The 23,279-nt window shown below is 50.8% G+C and overlaps 1 protein-coding gene across 1 annotated transcript in view; it reads left to right on the top strand.

The window, feature by feature from the left end:
• Window positions 1-23,279, top strand: part of COG4 (component of oligomeric golgi complex 4) — a 28,450-nt gene that overhangs the window by 2,692 nt on the left and 2,479 nt on the right. Inside the window, exons 4-15 of the mRNA XM_032795413.2 lie at window positions 181-355; window positions 3,379-3,572; window positions 5,059-5,164; window positions 6,900-7,057; window positions 7,915-7,973; window positions 10,583-10,716; window positions 12,150-12,268; window positions 13,787-13,953; window positions 15,493-15,658; window positions 17,129-17,191; window positions 19,862-19,978; window positions 21,399-21,491. Of these exons, the coding sequence (XP_032651304.1) occupies window positions 181-355; window positions 3,379-3,572; window positions 5,059-5,164; window positions 6,900-7,057; window positions 7,915-7,973; window positions 10,583-10,716; window positions 12,150-12,268; window positions 13,787-13,953; window positions 15,493-15,658; window positions 17,129-17,191; window positions 19,862-19,978; window positions 21,399-21,491 (1,551 nt within the window). The remainder of the gene's footprint in view (window positions 1-180; window positions 356-3,378; window positions 3,573-5,058; window positions 5,165-6,899; window positions 7,058-7,914; window positions 7,974-10,582; window positions 10,717-12,149; window positions 12,269-13,786; window positions 13,954-15,492; window positions 15,659-17,128; window positions 17,192-19,861; window positions 19,979-21,398; window positions 21,492-23,279) is intronic.

Raw genomic sequence — 23,279 nt, 5'->3', positions numbered from 1 at the left:
TCACAACTCTCCAAGCAGTCAAGCTTCTCATCCAGCTAGTTGCTGACCTTATAGCGAAGTAGCCCCTCCATCTCTGGCAGTCATCTCTCCTTCCCCGCCTGCTGTACTCTCTCCTCTCTCTAGTTCTGTTTCTCTGGCCGAGCCACGGAAGGGAAGTCTTACCTGCTGTTTGTCTTGCAGAACCGCCTCTATCAGGCCATTCAGAGAGCTGATGACATCTTGGACCTGAAGTTCTGCATGGATGGGGTTCAAACAGCATTGAGAAATGAAGATTATGAACAAGCCGCTGCTCATATCCACCGCTACTTGTCTCTGGACAAATCAGTCATTGAGCTGAGCCGGCAGGGCCAGGAAGGTAGGTGCTGTCTGGGTGTAGCTGTTTAGTTAAATAACCTGAGCACTCTTGCTTTTTGAGGCTCTTACTTTGTCCAGTGCTAAAGAAGCTGAAGCCAACTGGTGTGTTAACAAAGAGTGTGACTATGGAATTAGTTGGCAGCTCCTGCAGGTAGCTGTTTACTTGGAAATGTCTGAATATTTCTGAGATCTAGTTAGGTTAAAATATTACCGGGGGGAAAGCTGACATGCTGAGGCAGCTAGTTACTGAAAAGGCCACTGAAGTCAGACTAGATGATCATAATGGCCCCTTCTAGCCCTACATCTATGCAAACTGCCACACATGTAGAGTTACTGACGTGGGGCTTGAAGAGCTTGGCAGCCACTTACTAGCCAGCGGGCTAAATGTATTAATCAGTGGTGCATGATAGAAAAGATGGGAGGAAGGGTGCTCATCAGTGAGGGCCCAGTGCAGCATCATGGTGTTCTGCCCAGAGGGCTGCTGGAATACCTGTTAGGAGCTTGTCCCCGAATTCTGTTCTATAGTTTAATTTCTTATATTAAACCACTGGCTTGTAGGTGTCTGACAAAGTTGAGTTGTGTGCGGTGACCTGGCTAGGCTGTGCTAACTGTGAGGCGAGGCAGATGCAAACCAAGACAGAAGGGCGCATTTAAAATTTTTAGAACTTAATAAAGGAAAAACCCCAAAATTGTCCCAGGAGGATAAATAACATTACCAAGTACTTATTTCACATCGTAATAACTTATAGGTTACCAGCATGTTAACCTTTGTGAGCTTGTACATGCTACTCTTCCTTACTCTGCAGTTCATGTCAAATGCATTGTTATGAACAAGAACAAAAGAATCACTCAACAATAGACTCTCTCTCTTCAGAGAAGAATCAGCTTTTCTTCTCCTTGGCTGTAAGTTCAGCTCCACTCTTGCTGTCCTGTTCTTGGCTTCTCTTTGACTTTTAGTGCTCCGTAGATTCAATGTTCTTGAGGGTTGTACTACTTTCCACTGAGTTTATGCACAAATTGAGTTCCTTTACCTTGTCCATTAGGCAGCTTTGAACTGCATCCTTCAACAGATGTTCAAACAGTCTCTCTCTCTCTGTTCATGTACTTAGGTCCCTTGTGGGTGGGCTTCTCACTTACTGTTTTCAGGATCTGTTTTTATCTAATACAGCTTTTTGATCACTTATCTTGTCTCAGAACCCACTCAATGTCAACCCAGGTTTGATTTACCATGAAGGCAATGGCGCCTTCTCAACCGGTTTCCTACCAGACATGGAATTTGTGCTGCAGCTGAATTTCAGTATGGGCAGCCACAAAGCATGACACACATTGTTTAGGACTGCAAAATGTGGCTTGGTGTGACCGGACTACATACACCTAATACATTTGATCAGTTCCCTTTTTCACCAATTATATTTCCTTTCAGGTTTTTCCCAAATCTGGTTTTCTTCCTGCTTCTTTTTATCCTGAAACCTTTCCTATTTCTCTTTCTTTTCCCTTCTCACTTCCCAGTCCCCTGTTTTTATTCTCCTGTTCCTTTCTTTTGCCTCCTCACCTCCTACCCTAGCGCCAGTTCATCTGCTTGCTCAGCATCTAGCTGCTTCTGCTTCCCTCCTCATCTAACAGCTTTTTCTGACTGCTCCTGTTGGGCAGATTCCAAGCCTCCTCCCCGGCTCAAGCTGCCCTCTCATTGGCTGTCTCTCTCCAGGACAGCATTCTGTGCTGTTGCACCACAGATGCAGCAGGTGGTAGTGCCAGGCTCAGGGTGACTACACATGCCCTCCGCCTTCTGGCTTCTGCAAAGGGAGGGAAGGGCACTTTCTCCTCTTCCCTGCCCTATATTATTCAGACTTTCCTATGTGCTACTTTTGAAGAGGGCCATGTCTCTTCTTCTCCCCATCTTGCATTTCTGGGGTCCTTGTGAATAGCTCCAGTATCTGACTGGGCTACAGCTCAGAGTTTTTCCCCAAGCAGCAGCAGCAGAATAAGACTGTTTCTTTTCAGTTTCCCGGCTGCCCACAAGGTGCTTAATAGCAGCAGCAGAATCTAGCAGAGTCTTGCCAATCTCCTGCTGCTGCTAGTTGGGGACGCTCTGAGCTGTAGAGATGCTGCAGCTGTCTGTCTGCAGTCTCAGGCAGCACTTGCAAATGAAAGCTTTCCAGGTGTGCCGCTGATGATCAGAATGGCTTGTAAATCCTCTTGACTCCTTTTGTTTTTTAAATGGATGTTTAAATTGTGCAGCAGTTGGATGCATTAGTGCCCCATCCAGTCTTACCGAGAGAAAGTTCTTAACTGGCTGGGGAGTGAATTTGTAAAGCCCTTTTTGTACAGCATCCTGCCAGAGCTCTGATTAGCAGACAGCATTCCATTTCTCTGTAATTAGCTGGTCCTAACTCCCTCCACCGTCCTTTGCTTCCGTCTGCTATGCCTGGGCATTGGTGGATTGGGGGGCATGCATTCTGCCCTCTCGCTAAACATGTGAGGTGCTCGTTGAGGAGGGGGGAGGGTGACTTCCTAAAGAACCAGGATAAACATGGCCAGCAATGGACCGTGTAGAAGCTGTTCCAGTTAACAGCACCTCTGCTGGCCCAGGATGAGGCATGTCATGGTATTTCATTGGGATGTCAATGGAGCATCTGATTGGCCATGCACAGTGGATACGGGGGTGTGGGCCAATTGCAGAGAGAGGGAGGGATTAATGATGTTCATCAGAGTTGCTAATGTGTTTTAATCCTCATTAAGTTTTCTCTCCAGACCTTAGGGCATAGGGATTTGATAATCTCAGTGTGAGCCCTCAGAGCTGGAAGAGTCTGTGTATACACATAGCCTTCCAACCCCGCTTTTTATCTCTAGGTTAAAGGTCATGGGTGGTTTGGGGGAAAAAATGAATATGAACTAGGGACCTGTCTCCTTCCAGGCTTTGATGGCTCCTGACTGCCAGCTTGGAGCTGTAGCTACATGGGCATGGTGCCAGGAGGGGAAGTGTCTTGAACCTGGTACTAATGCAGTGCTGTGCCCTCTAAACAGGCAGCATAATTGATGCCAACCTGAAGCTCCTGCAGGAGGCAGAGCAGCGCCTGAAGATCATAGTGACTGAGAAATTTGATGTGGCTACGAAGCAGGGAGACCTGCCTCAGGTGGAACGTTTCTTCAAGATCTTCCCCCTGTTGGGCTTACACGAGGAGGGGCTGAGCAAGTTCTCAGAGTATCTCTGCAAACAGGTAATGGGCACTGCAGGACTCACCATGGCCCCTGGGCTGGTCAGAGCACCTCAGAGGAGAGTAAAATCGGGCCTCTGCCAACATGGGTGTTGAGGAATGAAATCTTGGCTCCTGTGCATCTAATAATGGTTGAATCTCTGAGGCAAGATTGGGCCTAGTCAGCACTTTCCCTGCTCTTTGTACTTCCAGGTAGGGCTTTTGGGTGACAAGTCGCAGATCCCAGGCCCTCATTCTGTGGCTTCTCTTTCCCTCTCCTTATCTCACTTAGAGACAGCACCATGCTGCTTGCGCTCAGCCTATGGCCAGAGTGGCCCCTCTGCACCCAGCCCTACTTCACTGCCATGTCAGTCGGTTTCTCCAGTGCCATTATGTGCCATAATCTGATAAAATGATCCCTCGTAGTTAGGCAGATTTCTCCCAGAAAATGAGAACTTAGCATTTTGCTGAGGGGCCTACATCACCTGATCCTAGGTGCTGGTGCGTGGGGCTGTGGTGGTTCTAGGGAAAAGGAACCAGACTGGTTGGGTGGTGGGTGATTATGGAAATAGTGAGGAAGTGGAAAGAGCCCCAACAGGGGAAGACCTGGGAAGGCCTGTGGGGAGAATTGGAAGGAGAGGGATAACTGGGATGGGGCAGAATGGGGAGGGAAGGGTGAAGAGTGTCTGGAAGGAGGCCATAGTGCATAGAACAGTAGTTCTCAAACTTTTGTACTCGTGACCCCTTTCACATCGCAAGCCTCTGACTGCGACCCCACTTATAAATTAAAAAACACTTTTATATATTTAATATCATAACTGCTGGATGCAAAGTGGGGTTTGAGGTGGAGGCTGACAGCTTGTGACCCCCTGAGGGGTCCCGATCACCAGTTTGAGACCCCTGGCATAGAACAAGGTCAGCGGTACAGTTAGGTGCATTGGAGCATCTCATGGCCCTGCTTTTTGACCTCCTAGTCTTGGGGGTGAGAGACAGGAAGGGCCTTCCCCTCCTTCCTCTTTACAGAAAGCACTTGGGGTGCCCCCCAGTGGTGTAAAAGGGAATTACAGTCAGGTACCAAGATGCTGAAGGAAGCCAGGCTGTACAACATTCATTTCATGTCCTGCAGCTCTCTGCGTGGGGCGTAAGAGCCCTAGTGAATGGTGTTGGGGGTATTTGCTAGGCTGCCTGTAGCTGAGTTTTCTAAAGGTGAGAAGCTAGGATTTGTCTGCTGTTTTAACAGTGGTTCCTGTTTGTGTAGCACAGCTGAATACACCTGTCTCTGCAAGAGATGTAGACTGCCTTACCCCTGGAGTCCCCTCTGCCATCTGATCCAAAGCATTGACACTTGCTCTGTAAGGTCCATGTGTCTTGTCCTGCTGGTGGCAGGGAAGGTGGAACAGCAGCAGATATGGGTAGAGGGAAGGGCTGCATGGGGCAGGAAGGCAAAAGTCTCCCTTGTGGGAGGGCTCTGCCAGAACCATATTGACCCAATCCTTCCCCTGGAGTTTAGGTCGCGAACAAAGCCAAGGAGAACCTGTTACTGGTGATGGAGACGGACATGAGTGACCGTAGGGCTGCAGTCATCTTTGCAGATACACTGACGCTCCTCTTTGAAGGTAATTCCTCCCTACACTGTTTGTCGGCTGGAAATCTTCCCCAATGGAAGGTGCCCAGACAATGTCAGAGCTCTCATTTTTGGCTGCAGGAGGGCGGAACAGTGCCATTTTCCTCTTGGTGGTGCTGGAATAGAGTGCAAGGGTTGTCAGCCCGGTTCCCAGCTAGGTTGGAGTGCTGTCTGTTTCTGGCCAGCAGGGGGCATTGGGTCTGGAGCTCGCTCTTTGTTCAGTTTGACTGGCAGGAGAGGGACTTGCAAAGGACCAGCTGGCTTCCTCCCTGCAGGCCAGGCTCCTCCTGGAATTTATCCTTCGCAGCCTCTCTCAGCCTAAGGGACTGAACCAGAGCCGGACTGGAAGAGTTGTAGATCTTGGCCTTAGATAGTCAGCTGGATGTGAAGGGGCTTGGTGAACAGGGCGTGGAAGCTGCCCTTTTCTCTTCCTGCTGCCCCGAACAAATTGATTGGTCACTGAAGAGTTTTCCAGATGCACAGCTCCCCTGCCTCACTTGACCAGATGAACAAATCCCTGCCCATAAGATCAAAGAGCTGCTGGCCCTCCCTGGGCTGATCTCGTGGGTTGGGCTAAGGCAGCTCTTGCCTTGAGAATGGAGGGCAAGGGAGTGCTATGTGTGCTGTGGGCATACCATCGAGGAGAGGAATAGTGCTCTGCTGTCATCCCACACTGTGCTACTGCCAAGCCACTCTCCTGTGTTTGCACTCTTTGCTGCTGCTGACAGCCCAGAGTGCATCTTCTAGGCTTGCCTGGCAGTGGTGTGAGATGCAGGAGAACACAGGGCTGGCTGTCAGAGTGTCTGTCTGGGGAAGAGGAGCAGAGTTTGCCTTGAGATGAGTTTCCCAGAGCTCAAACTGTTCCCTTGGAGCATTACAGGTGTGTAGGGGATTGGACTTGGTCTTTGGCATTCAGGATGTGCTTTGGTGCTGGCTGTGGAAAGAATTTTCTCCTCCGTTGGCTTAGCTGGTGACTAGGGAGCTGGAGTCTTCTTCTGTGCAAAGCTTTATACCTGGCAAGTGCGCTTGGTGGCCCACCTGCATCCAGTGGTGGCTGCATTGGCTGGCAGCAAGTGCGACGTGCCCTGCTGCTGGGGCTGGAGGAGGCAGCTGGCAGTGCATTGAGGCTGGCAGCATGGATGAGGGGCTGGCCTGTCAGTCTCTGGGGAGAGGGGTGGCTTGCCTCCCGTGAAGCGCTGCCTGTGACTGGCTGCAGGGTATCCGCTGCAGCCCCCAGATGCATGTACTGCAGTGGCTTGGTGAGAGCTAGCGCAAGTAGAAATAGCACTGTGGCCTGGACAGCGGCGGCACGGCTGAGCCATGCCAGGTACGTACTCACTGGCTTTTGTACCCTCTGCTGTTGCTGCCCAGCTGTGACAGTGCTGTTTATACTCCTCCTGGCTCTCACTGAGCTACCGTCGTGTGTATATCCGAGCAGGGGAATCGCACCCCAGCTCGTCGGGCAGACCGAGATTGCAAAGGGAGAGAAGGTGGAGGGTATAACATTGGAGAGGGAGAAGGGCACCCCAGGATGTAGGGGTGGGTGATGTGAGGATCCCACCAGCCTGGATTCTGAGCTGCACATGGGGAGGTGCTGTGGGCCCCTTCCTGTGCCCTAGATCAGGATGCCATAGCCCAGGTCTTAGTCAGGATTGGGCAATTGCCCTGCCTGGGGCTTCCTACCACCATTAAAGCCACGAAAAATCGCCACCGCTGTCTTCTGGCAGGAATTGCTCGCATCGTGGAGACCCACCAGCCCATAGTGGAGACCTACTATGGGCCAGGGAAGCTGTACACCCTGATCAAGCACTTGCAGGTGGAGTGTGACCGGCAGGTGGAGAAGGTGGTGGACACGTTCATCAAGCAGAGGGACTATCACAGGCAGGTGAGAGTGATGTGCAGTGCAGACTGACTGGGCTGTGGCCAAGAACTAGCTCTGAGCCTCATCCCCAATGATTCTCTAGCATCCCACAATCCTTTGCAAACAGAGCATGCTCCATGGGCCTCGTTGCTGGGCTTTGCATGGCCATGCGGGAAGCCTGGGCTTGGTGTCTCACTTTCCAGGCCAGCAGGTTTGAGGCAGCACGCTCAGCCTTGTGAGTAGGGTTGCCAACCCTCGAGGATTGAGTCTCACAGAACTGGCATCAATCTCCCAGTGACTACTGAAAGCAATCCAGGAGATTTCAATGGGATATTTTAAGAACATGACGTTATGTCATGTTGGGTAAAAAAAAAAAAAATCTCCCGGAAGAGCTTCAGTCAGAGTTGGCAACCCCACTTGTGAGTGGGTGGAAGGGACCTGGCTTTACTCCATCACTGGCCTGATGGCTGAAAGGAAGTGGGCATCCACTCTTTGCCCTGAAGGACAACGGTCATGGGACATAAGTGAGGGAAGTGAAGATGATCCTTTGGGGTTTGATTGGGTGAACAGGAGAAATCCGGTGGGGCATTCTGAGCTAGGCTGTGTCACTGGGTCTTTCAGTGATCCTCCTGCCAGCTACAACACTGCTGATAGCTGTCTCATAGGCACACACCTTTAGAGGCCATCTGCCCTCGCTCTGCCTGGCCTAAGTCCTCACTGAGCCCCATAGTGAGTTCAGTTGCTGGGGAATAGGGCATGGGTGGGTTGGTTTTCCTTGGGACCTCCCTGTGCCAGCTGCTGCTCAGCAGGGTAAGTCCTGTAGGGGAACCTGGCGATTGCGGGCGGAGATGGTGATGGGTCTCCTTTTCTTACAATTGCAGTTTCAGCACGTTCAAAACAGCATAGTGAGAAGTTCAGCTACAGAAAAGATTGAACCAAGGTACAGAAAATAAAACACTCTTCGCTCTCTTCCTCCACATTGTTCATCTGGCATTAATGCTGCTTCGCAGGTAGCTAGCACGTTCCCTCGTTCAAATGCTTGACAACCACCAAAGCATAAAATCCCCTTTGGTGTGTGTCCTTGTTGCCCTTTTAGGGTCCATGCTGCTTTGTTCTGCTTGTTCATTACCTGAAGTATCGGACCTTGACTTCCCTGAGGGGATAGGACAGCACAGGAGGCTGATGCCCGATCTGCAGGTCTCCAGCCTCACAGCTGGGGTTTGTGAGCCGCCATGGGGTACTGCGACTTCCCACACAGCTAGTCGATGGCAGAGCTGGAAGCAGAACTCTGGGCTCTGGAGCGTGTTCCCTCTGCACAGCGAGATTCTGTTGCATCAGTTTCTCTCTAATGAACTGAAATACTTTGTTTCCCCTGCTCATTATGGTCTGAAATGTGTCAGTTTCCCCAGATTAAAGCCATTGGAAGTGTACCCAGATACCACGCTAGTGCATGCCTTGTAAATACAGCCAAATACTTCCCATGCAGTCAGACATCACTTAGAGCACACACCAAGCTCTGCCATCTCTGAACAACACAGCTGCCTTGGTGTGTTTCTATAACTTAACTTCTTGATGAGGATGGTTTGTTGGCCTGATGCTCAGCTCCCAACCTGGAGGAGCAGCTGTTTGTCCAGACTCTCCCCTTGGGTGGCCCTCAGGCGTTAGGTTCCCACTGGCAGAGTTCTCAGGAGCACTGGAAAACACAAGCCTTCCCACCACTTCAAGGTGCAGTCCCTGGGGAAGGCTAGAAATGCATGTAAAAAAAATACAAACATTTTTGTTTTTCAAACAGTTTCTTCTTGTGATTATATATTACACTCGCCGTGTGTAACCTTCTTCAGCAAGTTGCTGTGGAACTCGTTGCCAGGGGATGTTGAAGGTCAAAACTATAACTGGGTTCAGAAAAGAATTAGACAAGCTCATCATCAGGATAAGGTCCAGCAGTGGCTAGTAGCCAAGATGGTCTGGGACACAACCCCATGCTCTGGGTGTCCCTAAACCTCTGACTGCCGGATGCTGGGACTGGACAACAAAAGAGGGATCACTTGATAATTGCCATATTCTGCCCATTCCCTTTGAAGCACCTGGCATTGGCCACTATCAGAAGACAGGATACTGGGCTAGATGAACCATTGGTCTGATCTAGCATGGCCATAATGTTCTTATTTTCTCTGGGCTTTAGCTTTCCCATCTGTAAAATGGGATGATAATATTTCCTGCCCATCAGGTTGGTGGTGAGGCTTTGTGTAAGGCACTGTCTACATTTACGGTGGTGTATAGAGAACATACACTGCACCTCCCTCCAGCATGGGTGAAAATAGCAGTGCAGATAGTGAGGCACGACTTAGGTGAGTGAAGACATGCCAGACCCTTAGGGCATGTATCCTAGACGGCTCTCCAAATGCCCAAGCAGTGCCTCCCATGGCTCCCCTGCTATTCTTAGCAGTGTAGTGTCCCTGCTGCAGTGAAAGGCTCTGGCAGGAGGGCAGCAGGGAAAGACTCCGGCAGCTCCCCATGCCAGAGCCTTTTACTGCCATGTGTAGGACACACCAGCATGGATGCAACCTGCTTTTCACTGCGGCATGTAGCTCCACATACCCTACGTGCTGCTGCCAGCATAGATAGGGCTTAAGTAATGTTTGCATGGTGATTTTGGATTAGTGATGAAAGGCTCGAGGAGTATCAGTTTCCTTTTAAATGACACAAGAAGGTACCTTTTCTTTGCATACTCAATGTGCTGCTCTTTGCATGCAGGTACCATTGTGTGTTTCCTCACCTGCTGAATCCAGACAAACCCCTTGTTGTTTGCAGGTGCAGACTAGCTCTTGTAAAGAGTTTGTAACGAATGTTTGTGTACCAGAGCATACATGGAGGGAGCAGTGCCCAGGAGATGAATGCTCATGAGCCAAAGCGCTGCAAGATGGCCCTCTGCAGGAGGCTCAGAACAGCCTGTCCTTCCCTTTACTTTCAAATGCATCGCTGAGCTCAGGCCTGCTGAGACTTGCTTCTGGCCACTTTATTGTGGCTAGTAAAACACAGGACCTGCCAGACTGGAGCAGGCCAGGAGTCTAGCCAGCCCAGAGTGCCACCAGAGAGTGGCCAGCACCAGATATTTCAGAGAAAAGTGCAAGACACCTACAGTGGACAGTTCCCAAAGAACGTGCCCAAGAGGAAGTTTCTCCTGTCCCCAAGCAGTTAGAGACTTCTTGTGGCCTGAAGCAAAGAGGATTATGATCGGTATTAAATTCAGGATCACAAGACAGTCACTGTGCCAAACCGTTTTCAGTGTAAAATAACCACCCTAACGTATAATGCACAAAAGGAGCAAAGGATGGACTTATCGCCTGAGCTCAGCGATGCATTTGAAAGTAAAGGGAACGACGTTGTTCTGAGCCTCCTGCAGAGGGCCATCTTGCAGCACTTTGGCTCTCCCAGCTCCCTCGGAATGAGCATTCATGCTTCTATAGCATGTGCTGCCTTTGGTTCAGGAAAACCAGTGCCCTTCCTTTCGTGGGCTTGCTCCATAGTTTCTCACTGTGTCCCTTGCAGGGAGCTTGACCCCATTTTAACCGAGGTCACCTTGATGAATGCCCGGAGCGAGCTGTACCTCCGATTTATCAAGAGACGGATCGTCTCGGACTTTGAGGTGGGAGACTCCATGGCCTCGGAGGAGGTAAAGCAAGGTAATCCCTCGAATGCCAGTGCTTCTCTGGCTCCGTCCTTACAGCTCCTCAATGGCACTGCTGTGAAGCAGCTCATTGAAGGCAGCTTCTGGGATAGTGCTCTGGAGAGCTGGACTGTGCGGCATAGGGACCCCCAATTTCACGATAGCGTTACATGCATTCAACCTCCCTGCACAGTCTGACCCCTCAGTAGCACGTCTCTTGGAGCGTGTCCTCCTCCTTCACTATTGGGAGACCTGAAGAGTGGTGGGCACAGGAAACCTGGCCTCCTCTTCTGCTAGCTGGCTGGGAGTCTAGCTTTTACCTTCTGCTATCTGGTCTCCTTTCCCACAGCTAGCGGAGTTGCATGTCGGACTTAACAAATGCAAAGGGTGGAGACTCTCCCCCGCGCACCCAAAGGAGGCGGACGGTGCCATTGTTGAATTTAGAGGTGACATCACATCATGGTGTTGCCCTGGACCTCCTTTGGTGGGGGCGTGTCTTCCATATCTCTCCCTCGCTGGCAGGTGTCTGGCATGCTTTGCATGCACTACCTTAGTTCTCTAAAATTGGGTTCCTAAATAATTTTGTAGCATGAATGGCCGCTGAAAGAGGGGAGAGCGTCTCCTGGACGCCACCGCTTTCTTTCATGGCTGCAAGGGCCAGCTTCCACTCGCATGTCTGTCGTGTAATAGCTGGAAATGGAGGTGACCCAGCAGCACGTGACCCACTCGCCGCAAACCCCAGTTTGGGAGCCATGGTACTAGAGCAAACAGCGCCCTTTTCAGTGTAGAATCCTTAAGGTAAAGAAATCGCTCTCTGAGCAGAGTGAACTTCGATCCACGTGGGCTGGAGAGCCGGGGAAGGGAGCAGTAGCCTGGGAAGGGGTGAGGAATTTAAGTGAAGAGCTCATCTGGTGTCTTAATCAAGGTCATGGCTAGCTTTGATTTCCACTCCTATCTCACTGGTGTCACTGCTGGAGTCCTGAGGATCCCGTAATTTACACCTTGCGCTTTCGAGGACCCCCAGCCATAGCTGTCATCTTCCCAGCTGCGGTGGGGGTGGGCCTCCCTTTGGAGCTCATCTGTCCCTCAGGAGGAGCAGCTGACGGATGAGTTCCATGTTCGTCCTTTGCCCAGTAACTAAATATGCTGCTTCTGCAGCTGGCCCAGCTTCTCTCAGCTCAGGCAGCGTGGCTGCAGTTGGCCTGCCAGGGGGCCTTGCCGAGTGCTGGTCCAGGATACATCCAGAATCAGCTTGGCAGTGCTGTCGGCTGCTCTTTGCTGCACAGTTCAGACACACGCTTTGTTCAAGGCAGCAGGGTTTGAACGACGTGTGCCTGTCGGGTGCCATTCAGGCAGGTAGCTGCTGCCCCTCTAAGGAGCTGAGGTGGCTATGGGGAAGTGCTTTTGGATGCTCAGTCACTGGTGGTGATTCTGGCTTGCACTCTGTAGCGCATCAAAAGTCTTTGGACAAGCTCCTCAACAACTGCCTGTTGAGTCGCACCATGCAAGAGCTGATTGGCTGTTACATCACCATGGAGGAGTACTTCATGCGGGAGACTGTCAACAAGGTAAGACCTGCGGTACTGTGTCTGGGGTAGCCTGGGGTGGGGACGAGGCCTTGGAATCCACTGGGGATTAAGGAGGTGGAAGCCTGTGGTTCATGCTGCTCCACGGTCCTGCTGTGTGAACACACGCAGGGAGCTCCCTGCCCTGTGTCTTGTATGGGGATTCCTGGCCTCTTTAACTAAACAACCTCTGGGGCGGTCATTGGGAACAATTTCACATGAGCAATGTACAGAATTAATTGAAACACTCCTTTCTGCGCTTCCCAGCCCAATGTCCCCCATGCTGATATTGAGTAAGGGCGATCTGTCTAGCTGAGGCTTGCAGCCGGACACCCCACGCAGATGGGCTGGTCAGACTCGTTAGGCTTCGCAGAGTTGCATCTGGCCACAGCCTCTGAAGGAAAACCCAAAGCGCTGCTGGAGATGCTGTGTGGGTAGCCTTTCCTTGGAGGAAAGGGTGACTTAAGGCGTTGCTGGGCTGATGGAGTGTAGAACCATGGTCCTGACCGCCTGGGGCTGTTAATCCTCTGGCACCTCTTGCTAGAGTAGGAGTGTTAACCTTGTTGTCTTGGCCAAGTGCTGACTTGGGGATGTCTCAACTGACCTGCAGTGTCAGCCACGCTCAGATCCTTAGCTTCCTGTCCTAAACGCTTGCTGTGCGCTGTTGAACAGCTCCAGGCAGCACGGGGGTGGATGTATTTCAGGAGTGGATGAAGTGACTCCTGTGTGTATAGCTTGTGACGTGCTGGATCCTTGTGCTGAAAGCCATTCTAGCAGCGTAAGGCGCTGCTCCTCAGGCTCCCTTCCCATGCTCCACCATGGAGCGTGCCGTGCCAAAGGACCCTTAGCCAGGAATGGATGTTACGATGCTTGCTAACGTGACATAACAATGAGTTTCAGGTACCCCAAGCTCCTTTCATGCCCCGTGCAGTGCAAGAGATGCTTCTGTCACATGGTGACAAGCATGTATCTGATACTCTGCCCTCTGGAGGGGGATGATGTAAGCAGGTTGGGTTTGATTCCTGTGAGACAGATCATGTGTTAATAGATAGACCCCCAGCCTGGCTCTGAGTTCTATCAGCAGCGTATTGTGTTGCTGTGTGGATGATGGACGTCAGGACCCGAGGTCCCTGGCTGGTTGTGCTGTGGGCAGGCAGTGTGCTGCCTGGGAAGTGGAGCTCTCTGAGCACATGGGGTGGGGTGGAAGAAGGGGCATCCTGGTGATCTTTCCTGTTCCACCATTGAATGTTGAGAACTACCAAATGGGGCTGCACCTGCAGGCACTCAGTGCTGCTTAGGCTTGGAGATGTGGTGCTCGAGTGGGGCTGGAAGGGCTAGTTGCCCCAGGAAGGTGGGTGGGCAGCTTGCAGGAAGGGGAGCTGTGGTTGGGGGCTGAATGTTTCTTTGAGCCATGCAGCCAAAGGTGAACCTGAGCTGCTTAGTGAGCCTATCTCAGTCCCTTCCGGACCTGCTGGGCCCTTACCCGCTGCACTCACTGCTGAGAGTTTTCTTTCCCTTCAGGCCGTTGCTATGGACATGTGCGAGAAGGGTCAGCTGACCTCCAGCATGGTGGATGACGTCTTCTACATAGTGAAGAAGTGCATTGGGCGCGCCCTGTCCAGCTCCAGCATAGATTGTCTCTGTGCCATGATCAATCACTCCACCACCGAGCTGGAGTCTGACTTCAGGTAATGGGGCAGGCTGCCTGCAGGTGTCCCTGGGGCTGAGTGCTGTCTCCGAGTCCCCCAAAAGGCACATGGAAGGATGCAGGGGGGATGAGAGAAAATATACACGATATATCAGAAATGACCATAACTGATTTCCCCCTTATTCAGATCTGGTTTTGTTGCATACTTAGCAAACACAGCGTTTGTAATAGGATGGTGTTTCCTGCATGTAGAACCTCTGGGTTCCCATGCTTCTGACCTCAAGCATCTCTCTCCTCTGGGATATGCCATGTGAAAACAGGCCCCTTGGCTCTGGCCAGGGCCTGGTGGCCTTGGTGGCGCGAATGGGTGCAAGAGCCTCAAGACCAAAAGTCATCCAGAGGGCTGAGAGGAAATCCATGTAGCACTTACACGTGTTTACCTATATGACTGCACAGTCTGTGCTGGGCCACTTGCAGGCATTCACCTGAGCTCCACGTGACAGGTGAGGTTCCCTGGGGCCGCTTTAATGCAGTGACTTGAGTGGCTGCCTGATGCTTTTGAACAAGGGTCATGTGGGTACAGAAATCAACCTGTGCCTGTTTTGCATCCCAAGATGGCAGTAGCCAGAGTGAATACAGAAGTGACTGATCTTAACAAGCTACTGCAACCAACCCATTTGGGTGAGAGCTTGGGAAGGAGGATCCTTGGATGCTGGGCAGTGGACTTTGTGAGGAGCAGAGCGATTTGGCAGGGTTCTGTTTGCCATGCCTAGATCCCGGCGCCTGACTTCAGCAGAAGGGAACTGTTGACCAATATTTGCTAGGCTAATTATTATATATCTGTGTCTGTCACTTTATTCACACCAGGTATGGTAACAAGCATTAGGCACACAGTATCAGTGGTTACATGGCCTGACTTCGTCTGTGTTCTGTAATCCTGTTAGCTTCTGCTATGTATCCCATAATGCTTTTGGAAAGCTGAAGTCCACTTTGGCTTTAGAAAATAAGAAAGTTGTCAAAGGCAAAATATATTAATGTTCTGCCCAGTACAAGCTAGGGAGGTACCTTCTTGGACCAGTACCTCGAATGCTGGTATCCAAAACAAAGCTGAGGAAGGAACAGACCTACAAGTTAAGAAACTGGGATGAACTGGTGGGCTGGATTTTAGTGACATATAAAGAGTTTTGTAACTTGTAAAATCATCCTAGAAATACTCCTAGCTGAACTGTGCAACTTTGGAAGGAAGCCTTCTGGGTAAGGTGAATTCAACAATGCTGTACAAGTCAGCTTCCCAGAAATTGGTAGCGTATTGAACCACTTTTCCGGTACTAAAGTATCTTTGACTTTTAGCAGTGAACCTGTCCTGATACTGCTCTGTTGAGCGCTTTGTATAGCAAAGCAAAGTGTGGTCAGGGAGCAGACTGTACCATCTCCCAGCAGAACTGGGCCATGTTCATTCTCATATGTTGTGGCCAGAGGGCTGGGCTTGTGCAACTGCGCCTGGTCTGATGCTTCTCTGGCCACCTGCTTGGCTTGCTCTGCTCAGTACTGAGGCATAGTGTGCTCTGTCCATCCCCAGGGAGGTTCTGTGCACCAAGCTGAAGCTTGGCTTCCCGGCCACCACATTCCAAGACATCCAGAGGGGGGTGACCAGTGCGGTGAACATCATGCACAGCAGCCTGCAGCAGGGCAAGTTTGACACCAAAGGCATCGAAAGCACCGATGAGGCCAAGCAGTCCTTTCTGGTGGGTTTCGTGCAGGCTTGGATGGAGGGAAGGGCAGGCGGTGAGGACAGAGGGCCTGGAGAATGTGAGGAAAGGGAGATGCTTGAATATCTAGCATCCCAGGAATGGGAAAGTGTCTCCTGGGCTTGAGTGATATGACCATGGCCTGAGAGCCAGGATAAGGGCAGGGTGACCTCTGACTCCTGGTAGAAGGTTGATGCTGCATCTCCCAAACCATTCCTCCCTGGATTTTTAGCCAGGCAGGATCCTCCAGTCATCTCACAAGCTGTCTGTTCCCCTTGGAAAGTGGGTCTGCTCTGCGTTGAAATTAGCATCGATGCCTCACAGAGAGGCATTGGGAGGGTGCGACTTCCCCCCAGGGGGGAACTCTTGCACAGAAGGATTGCATGGGATGAATGAGCTCTGCTGATATGAAGAATGGGTTTTCATCACAGGTGGCCACTGTGCTTGGAGTGTGAGAGCCACTCTATTGTCTTCTCTTCACATTGTGCTACAGCTGGCCATGTTTCAGGGGTCAGAGCCTGGAAGTCAGATTTACAGAGCAAGAAATGTGAGCCCTCCTCTGTCGCCTCCGTGGCTCTCTGCCGCTTCCCTCCCTCTGGAGGAGTGCTAGATAAATCTGAGGACACCCATGCACCCACCCACCCACGCATGCCCTACACATGCATATGGGAAGCTGCACTGTTTGGTTCCCTGATCCAGCACTGAAAGGGTTTCCCACTGATGGGACATCCTTGATGCCAAGCAGACCTCAAATGAAGTCCCTTGACTGGCAGCAGTGGTGATGGCTGGCACGGACCTGTGCCCCCTATCTGCCCACCGCAGCACTGTGAATGCATAGCAATGAGGAAGCTATGCAGGTGGTTCATTGTGCTTGGAGGAGAGAAATCAAAGGCGTGAGTGAAGGGAGGGTGCAGGGCCTATCGCTTTATTTCATAACACTCTTGGTGACAGAGCTCTGGATTTCCTGAAGCAAAGTACTTAAAATGTCAGCGCTCTGCCGGAGTCCCTCATTCACCTGTCAGCCCGGCTCGTTTTCCTGTCTCCAGCAAATCTCAGTATCGCACTGACATTTACTTCAACAGGTGAAGAGCAAAATGTCACCACTGCTGATGTTTTAATGAGGATTGTCACCGGGCTGGCGAATTTCTGTGCTCTCCTGCCTGCCCATCAATGACTTGCTTTTCACCACCACTTTCCTGGATTTTCACTTGCGTGTAAGCAGCTGGCTCTGGGCGTTCCCAACCCAGAGTGTTCTCTGGGATGCTGCCGCAAAAGCGATGCAAAACACAAGGGTGGGACTTCCTGCAGGAATGAGGCAGAGAGCTGTCACTCAAACACTTACATATAAAACAGTAGTGGAGGGCGGGTAGATCGCACATCACTGGAAACGTATCATGTCTTCTACACTTACCTATTTGCAGTTGACTTAATGTGCAGTTCCATTATGCTCCTTCCTCTTTGTTCCAGGTCACCTTGAACAATGTGGAGGTCTGCAGCGAAAACATCATGACCTTGAAGAAGACTTTGGAGGTAATGTCTGGCATCTTTATTGGCTTCCTGTAACCAGCCTTACAATCCACTCCCGTCCAGCTGGGTACACATTAGGGAATGAACGCTCGTAGCCTCCTGTGCTCTTGGCCTTACTCGACTTTCAGGGGTCTTACTTAACCTTGGGTGACCTGTCCTGCTAGTTCAAATAGATTGGTAGAAAAAACTGGGCTGGATGGGACCATTATCAGTTACCTGAGTCCATCCACCTACCTCCTGGCAGAATAGATGTAATTATCCCTAATGAATTTTCCAAATTTTCTGTGAGGCTGAAGCCTTCATTGTTTACAGGGACGGCGATTTGTTTCCTGTTTTCGTTTTATATCTAAATCTTCCTGTTGTGGGGCCATTACTATGTGTTTGATTTGTGTCCTAATGAGAATATGCTCATTCGCGTACAGCTGCTATGTCTGAATCTCTTTACTTTCCATTCTGGTTTTAGCCTTTCTTTATCACTCTCATTTTCCAAGGCTCAGGTCTACACCACAGACCTAGCTGTGTCACTCAGGGATGTGAAAATGCCACACTCCTGAACGACATCATTATATCGCTCTAACCTCTTGTGTAGACAGTGCTGTGTCTAAGAGCTTCTCCCGTCGCCATAGCTTCCATCTCTCGGGGCGATGGCTCAGCTACATGAGAGGGTCTCAACCTTCACTGCACCGCAACCTCTTTCTCACAGCAAAAATTACTACACGACCCCAGGAGAGGGGGCCAAAGCCTGAGCCTGCTCAAGCCCCACTACTCTGGGCAGGGGGGCCAAAACCTGAGCCCCACCACCCCAGCAGGGGAGAGGGGGCAAAGCTGAAGCTCAACGGTTTCAGCCCCAGGCAGGGGGCCTGTAACCTGAGAGATGCCGCCCAGGGCTTCGGCTTTGGTCCCAGACAGTGGGGCTCAGACTTTGGCTTTACACTGGGCCCCAGCAAGTCTAAGCCAGCCCTGGCAACCCCATTAAAATGGGGTCACAACCTACTTTTGGGGTCCCAGCCCACAGTTTGAGAAGCCCTGAACTACACGGATGGGAGACGCTTCCCTTGTCTTCTGCCATAACTCTGTCCATGTAGACAAGCCCCAAATCTCCAGTACCATTTCTGCTGATCACCTTTGAACTCTGTTCAGTTTACTTCGTTATTTATCTCCAAACTCACTTTGTCCTGACTACCTATATGTGGTAGCCCAGTGGACTAACCAGAAGAAAATACTGACCACACACACACGGACTCTTGAAAAAATAAAACAACACCAGCCATGAGACCCTGATTTTTTTTTTTTAAAGGGGATTCAGCTCAGCTGCTAAATTAATACCTAGTGTCAAAACAGAGCGACTGCTGTCCAAAGGATGTAGAAGACCTTGCAGAGCTTATAGTCTAAATCGATGTGATCCAAGCAGCTGAGGCCAGAAGGACTGTGGGTGGGACCATGGGAAGGGGGACAAGTTACGTAAAACCTGTGGTTGGTTAGAGTTGAGCATGTATCTTAATGGTTCTTAAATTAGCAGGGGTTTATTTTCAGTAGGTGTTAACACTAATCTGTGTTTTTATTATTGGGGTGTGGTGGGGGGGGTTGCAGTTGGGGAGGAAAGTAGTGGAAAAGGGCAGCAATTGAAGGCGTAGAGTGGAGAAGTAGAAGCTTGGGGGGTGGACGGGGGAAGAAGGTGGTTGAAAAACCTGATTTGCAGATACAATTGAGTAACTGGATTTGCCAGTGCACAGTGCCTGCCCAAATCCAGAGGCAGGTGCTGCAGATTGGGTGCTGAGACTCTGCCAGCTGGGGAGGATAGAAATTCTCTATCTGTTATGCCGTCTGGGGCAGGGACTGTCTTTGTTACATCTGTACAGCTCCTAGCACAGTGAGGTGCTGCTCCATGATGGGTTCCAGGGTGCAACTGCAAAATAAATACCTATTAGTGCTGGTAGTATTGGGCTGTTGATGCTCATCCCAGTAAAAGAGACTTTCACGCTGGGACTTGTCCTTTTCCGAAAACACGGCTGAAATCTCTCCTCTGGCCAGGCCAAGGGCTCACTCGTCAGTGTTCGGTTAGACCTTGTGAAATCGCTAAAAACCCTCCACCCCTTGTTTCTCCATCTGTAACATGGAGATAATTTCCCTAGGTCTTGGATTAGAAACTCTTACACCTTGTGACACATGAGGCAACCAGGTGGGTCCATCTCAGTCTGTCTAGTGCCACGTTTCCTGCTCCATTGTGGTCTGTTTCCACGACAGCGGCATCTTTCTTAATGGTTTTCTTGTGAAATCTGTTGTCCTCCTCTTTCCCATTTTCCACCAAGTCCAGTCACAGGCTTGTCTGGGAATATGGCTTTTGACACCCATACAACATGTCCAATCCCCTTCAACCTCTTCCCTTAAATCACTCAGTGCCTCTCTGGCCTGTTGGCTGGTCCTTTGTCATACAGCCGTGTTAGTTACTTTATCCCACCAGTGGGCACCAAGTGTTCTCCACAAGCATGGGGGGGTGGGCGCGAGGGTTGTGAGGGTGAGGAGGATTTCTTTGTATGTCCGTAGCAGGGTCCCGTTGTGCTGTGTTAAAGCTGATCCCTGCCCCAAAGAGCTGACAATCTGCTGTGCCAGTGCAGAGCGCTCCAAGTGTCCCATAGCACTTACAGTCTGCGTATGGGTGTGTCTTTCCCACAGAGCGACTGTGCCAAGCTGCTCAGCCAAGGCTTTGGGGGCGAACAAGCCGAAGCCAAGATTGACAGCTGCCTCGCCGACATGGCTGCGGTGTCGAACAAGTTCAGAGATCTGCTGCAGGTGAGCTGTTTGCTGTGCGTGTGGTGTGCTCTGGCTGACGCAGCCAGTCGGCTAGCTCTGAAACGCACCCACAAATGGGAGATCATCAGGCCAGGGCCTGTGCTAGCCCTGGCTCTGAGTCCAGCCCAGAATGGTGTAAGATGGTGTGGAGGGGGAGTAAGCATTGATCGTATGCTGAGTAACAGTGTTGCTCCTGGCTGGGGAGGAATAGGCACTAATGGTGAGCTGCAGAACAGAAGGAATGTGGTTCCCCTTGCTGCTTTGTGCTGAGTGAAGCTGGTCTCCCCAGGTAAAGGTGCAGTATTTTAAAATTGGAGCCACGAGTTCTCAGATCGTCCTTTCTCCCTCTTTGGGGGGAACCTTGGCAAGACATTTGGCAGGTCTGTCTAAGAATGGCATCTGAGGAGCTCTTGCCATCCCACAGATGTAATCCAAGAACCAGTATCTCTCTTCCCCTATCGAAATATCCAGCTTCCCCTTCTCTCAGTGGGTAGCTGCTGCTAAGGCTGCAATCTCATGTCCTCCAGCAAGTTTGCCAACGAGAGGAAGAGGAAGGCTTAATGTTTGGTGTGTGGAAGCCAAGCAGCAGAGAACTTGGTTTGAGCAAACCCTGAGGCCATCTTTCGCCTTGTGACAGGAGTGGGGAGAGCAAAAGCATTTTCTCTTGCTTTGCCAGGCACCGTCCTCGTACCGCTCCAAGACACATGGCTAATGCTGAAACCACGCAGGAAAGTTGTCAACCCAGTCTTGTTAAAGCTGGATGGGAAGCGATTGAGCTCCCATGCTGCCTCAGTCTCAGATATCCCCTTTCAGTGGAAAAGGGCAGCTGCCAGCAGCAGGCTCCGAGATGCCAGTTGTAATTAAAAACTTCCACCAACTGCCTGGGGAGAAGCTTCTTGCAGAGTGACCCCTGGTGTCCCCTGAGCCAGGCAGGGAGCCCGTTCATGAGCGCTCTAGCCTTGCAGCTACCTAGGACTTGCCTAGGCCACCAAGAGCCATCACTCCCAAGCTGCTGCGTGTGCGACGTGGAAGTCCTGCTCCCCAGGAAAGCAGAGTCACTGCGATGACAGCTAGCTCTGCTCTGAGCTTTCCCCGGGGGGCGGGGTTTGGAATCTGGCCATGGCCGCCTCCTTGCCCTGTCTGGCCCTGAGCAAGCAGAAGGCTGCATCAGTCAGTGGCCTTCCCCCTCTCACCTTGGGGCTAGAGCCTCACCTGGCTCCTGAGCATAGCGCTTGGCATCCAGACTCCTGGGTTCCATTCCCATCTCGACTTGCTGCCTGATCCTGTGCAAGTCTCTCTCCAGGCTTCATTCCCCTGGCTCACAGGGCAGACTCTGGGGAGGGTGAGAAGAGCAGGCGCATGTTTGTTGGAATCAAGGCGTGGTCAGTCATTGGCCGGGTCCTCTTCCTCTCCTCCCCAGGAAGGACTCAGTGAACTGAGCAACACAGCTGTCAAGCCACAGGTGAAACCCTGGATCAACCTCTTCCTTTCGGTCTCCCATAATATCGAGGAGGTAAGCCTCATCTTTCTCTGCTCCCCAAGCATCCAGCTCCATAGGGCTCTGCACTTGTAAGGGCGAGGAGGGGTCAGAGGGACAGGCCTGGCTCACTTCCCAAAGATCTTCTTCCCTGCTGTTACCTCAGCATGGCCAGGCAATGAACTCCTTGGCCGTCCAAGGACCACCCGTGGGACTGAAACCTAGAATATGGGACCCCAGGAAAATGTGGTGAGGGGTGCAGAATGCTGCACTGTCAGGGACCTTTCCTGTCCCAGTGTCACAACTCAAGACTTCTCATGCTGGTGACGCACAGTTCTGAAAAGCATCATACTAGCTGGTTTGTGTGGGACAGGTACATTTTGGCAAGAAGGAATATATGCTCCCCACCCCTGGAACTTCCCTTAGGATGCACTACACTGGTGCCTGAAGGGCTAACTCTGTCAGTTGTTGCTTTAAGTAGCTGTACTGGATTAGACCATTGGTCCAGGTAGTCCTGCATCCTTGCCTTGTGTCTGATACTTCAGAGCAAGGCAGAAATGCCTTGCTGGTAACACACCTGCTCAAGTTGTGCATTGGAGTACATGCAGATAATGGCATAGAGAATACACTTATAAAGTTTGCGGACAATACCAAGCTGGGAGGGGTTGCAAGTGCTTTGGAGAATAGGATTAAAATTCAAGGTCATTTGGAGAAATGATCTGAATTAAATAGGATGAAATTCAATAAGGACAAATGCAAAGTCCTCCACTTAGGAAGGAACAATCAGTTGCACACGTACAGAATGGGCAATGACTGCCTAGGAAGGAGTACCACAGAAAAAGATCTGGGGGTCATAGTGCATCACAAGCTAAATATGCGTCAACAGTGTAACACTGTTGCAAAACCTGCTAATACATCCCAGAAGGATGTTCACTTGAGTGTTGTAAGCAAGACACGAGAAGTAATCCTTCCGCTCTGCTCCACAGTGATTAGGCCTCAGCTGGAGTATTGTGTCCAGTCCTGGGCACCACGTGTCTGGAAAGATGTGGACAAATTAGAGAAAGTCCAGAGAAGAACGGCAAAAGTCATTAAAGGTCTAGAAAATATGACCTGTGAGGAAAGATTGAAAGAATTGGATTTGTTTTAGTTTGGAAAAGAAAACTGTTATGTCCCCTCTTTTTAGTCTTCTCAAGTACACAAAAGGTTGTTACAAGGAGGAGGGAGAAGAATTGTTAACTTTAACCTCTGAGGATAGGACAAGGAGGTTTAGGTTGGACATAAGGAAAAACTTCCTAACTGTCAGAGTGGTTAAGCACTGGGATAAATTGTCTAGGGAGGTTGTGGAATCTCCATCATTGGAAGTTTTTATGAGCGGGTTAGACAAACACCTGTCGGATGGTTTAGATAATAGTTAGTCCTGCCGTGATGCAGGGCCTCAGCTAGAGACCTCTTGAGGTGCCTTCCAGTCCTACAATTCTGTGATTCTATGTGGAGGGAGGGCAGAATCCTTTTTAAGTCCCGGCAATCCGTTTTCCCCCCTGAAGCACGGCCTTAGAGCATCGTGTTAGTAGGTACGCGATCTACCTAGCCATCTGAAAGTGCTGGGCCCAGGTCAGGCATTCCCTTGTCCTGTCTCCTGGCCTCTCCTACGTGGGGACACAGATGAGCACAAAAAGACTCCTCCTTTAGTGCATATAACTTGAGCATCCTGGGGTCTGCTAAATCTACAGGCCAGATAAAGCTAAGCAGAGAAACTGTGGCGGACTTGATGCAGTGCAGCAGGGATGTAAGACCCACTAGCACTGCTGTAGCTCTAGCAGGTTC

The sequence above is a fragment of the Chelonoidis abingdonii genome, chromosome 19 (assembly GCF_003597395.2).
Source record: "Chelonoidis abingdonii isolate Lonesome George chromosome 19, CheloAbing_2.0, whole genome shotgun sequence".
Classification (NCBI taxonomy): Eukaryota; Metazoa; Chordata; order Testudines; family Testudinidae; genus Chelonoidis; species Chelonoidis abingdonii.
This window is presented reverse-complemented; position numbering and strand designations above follow the sequence as displayed.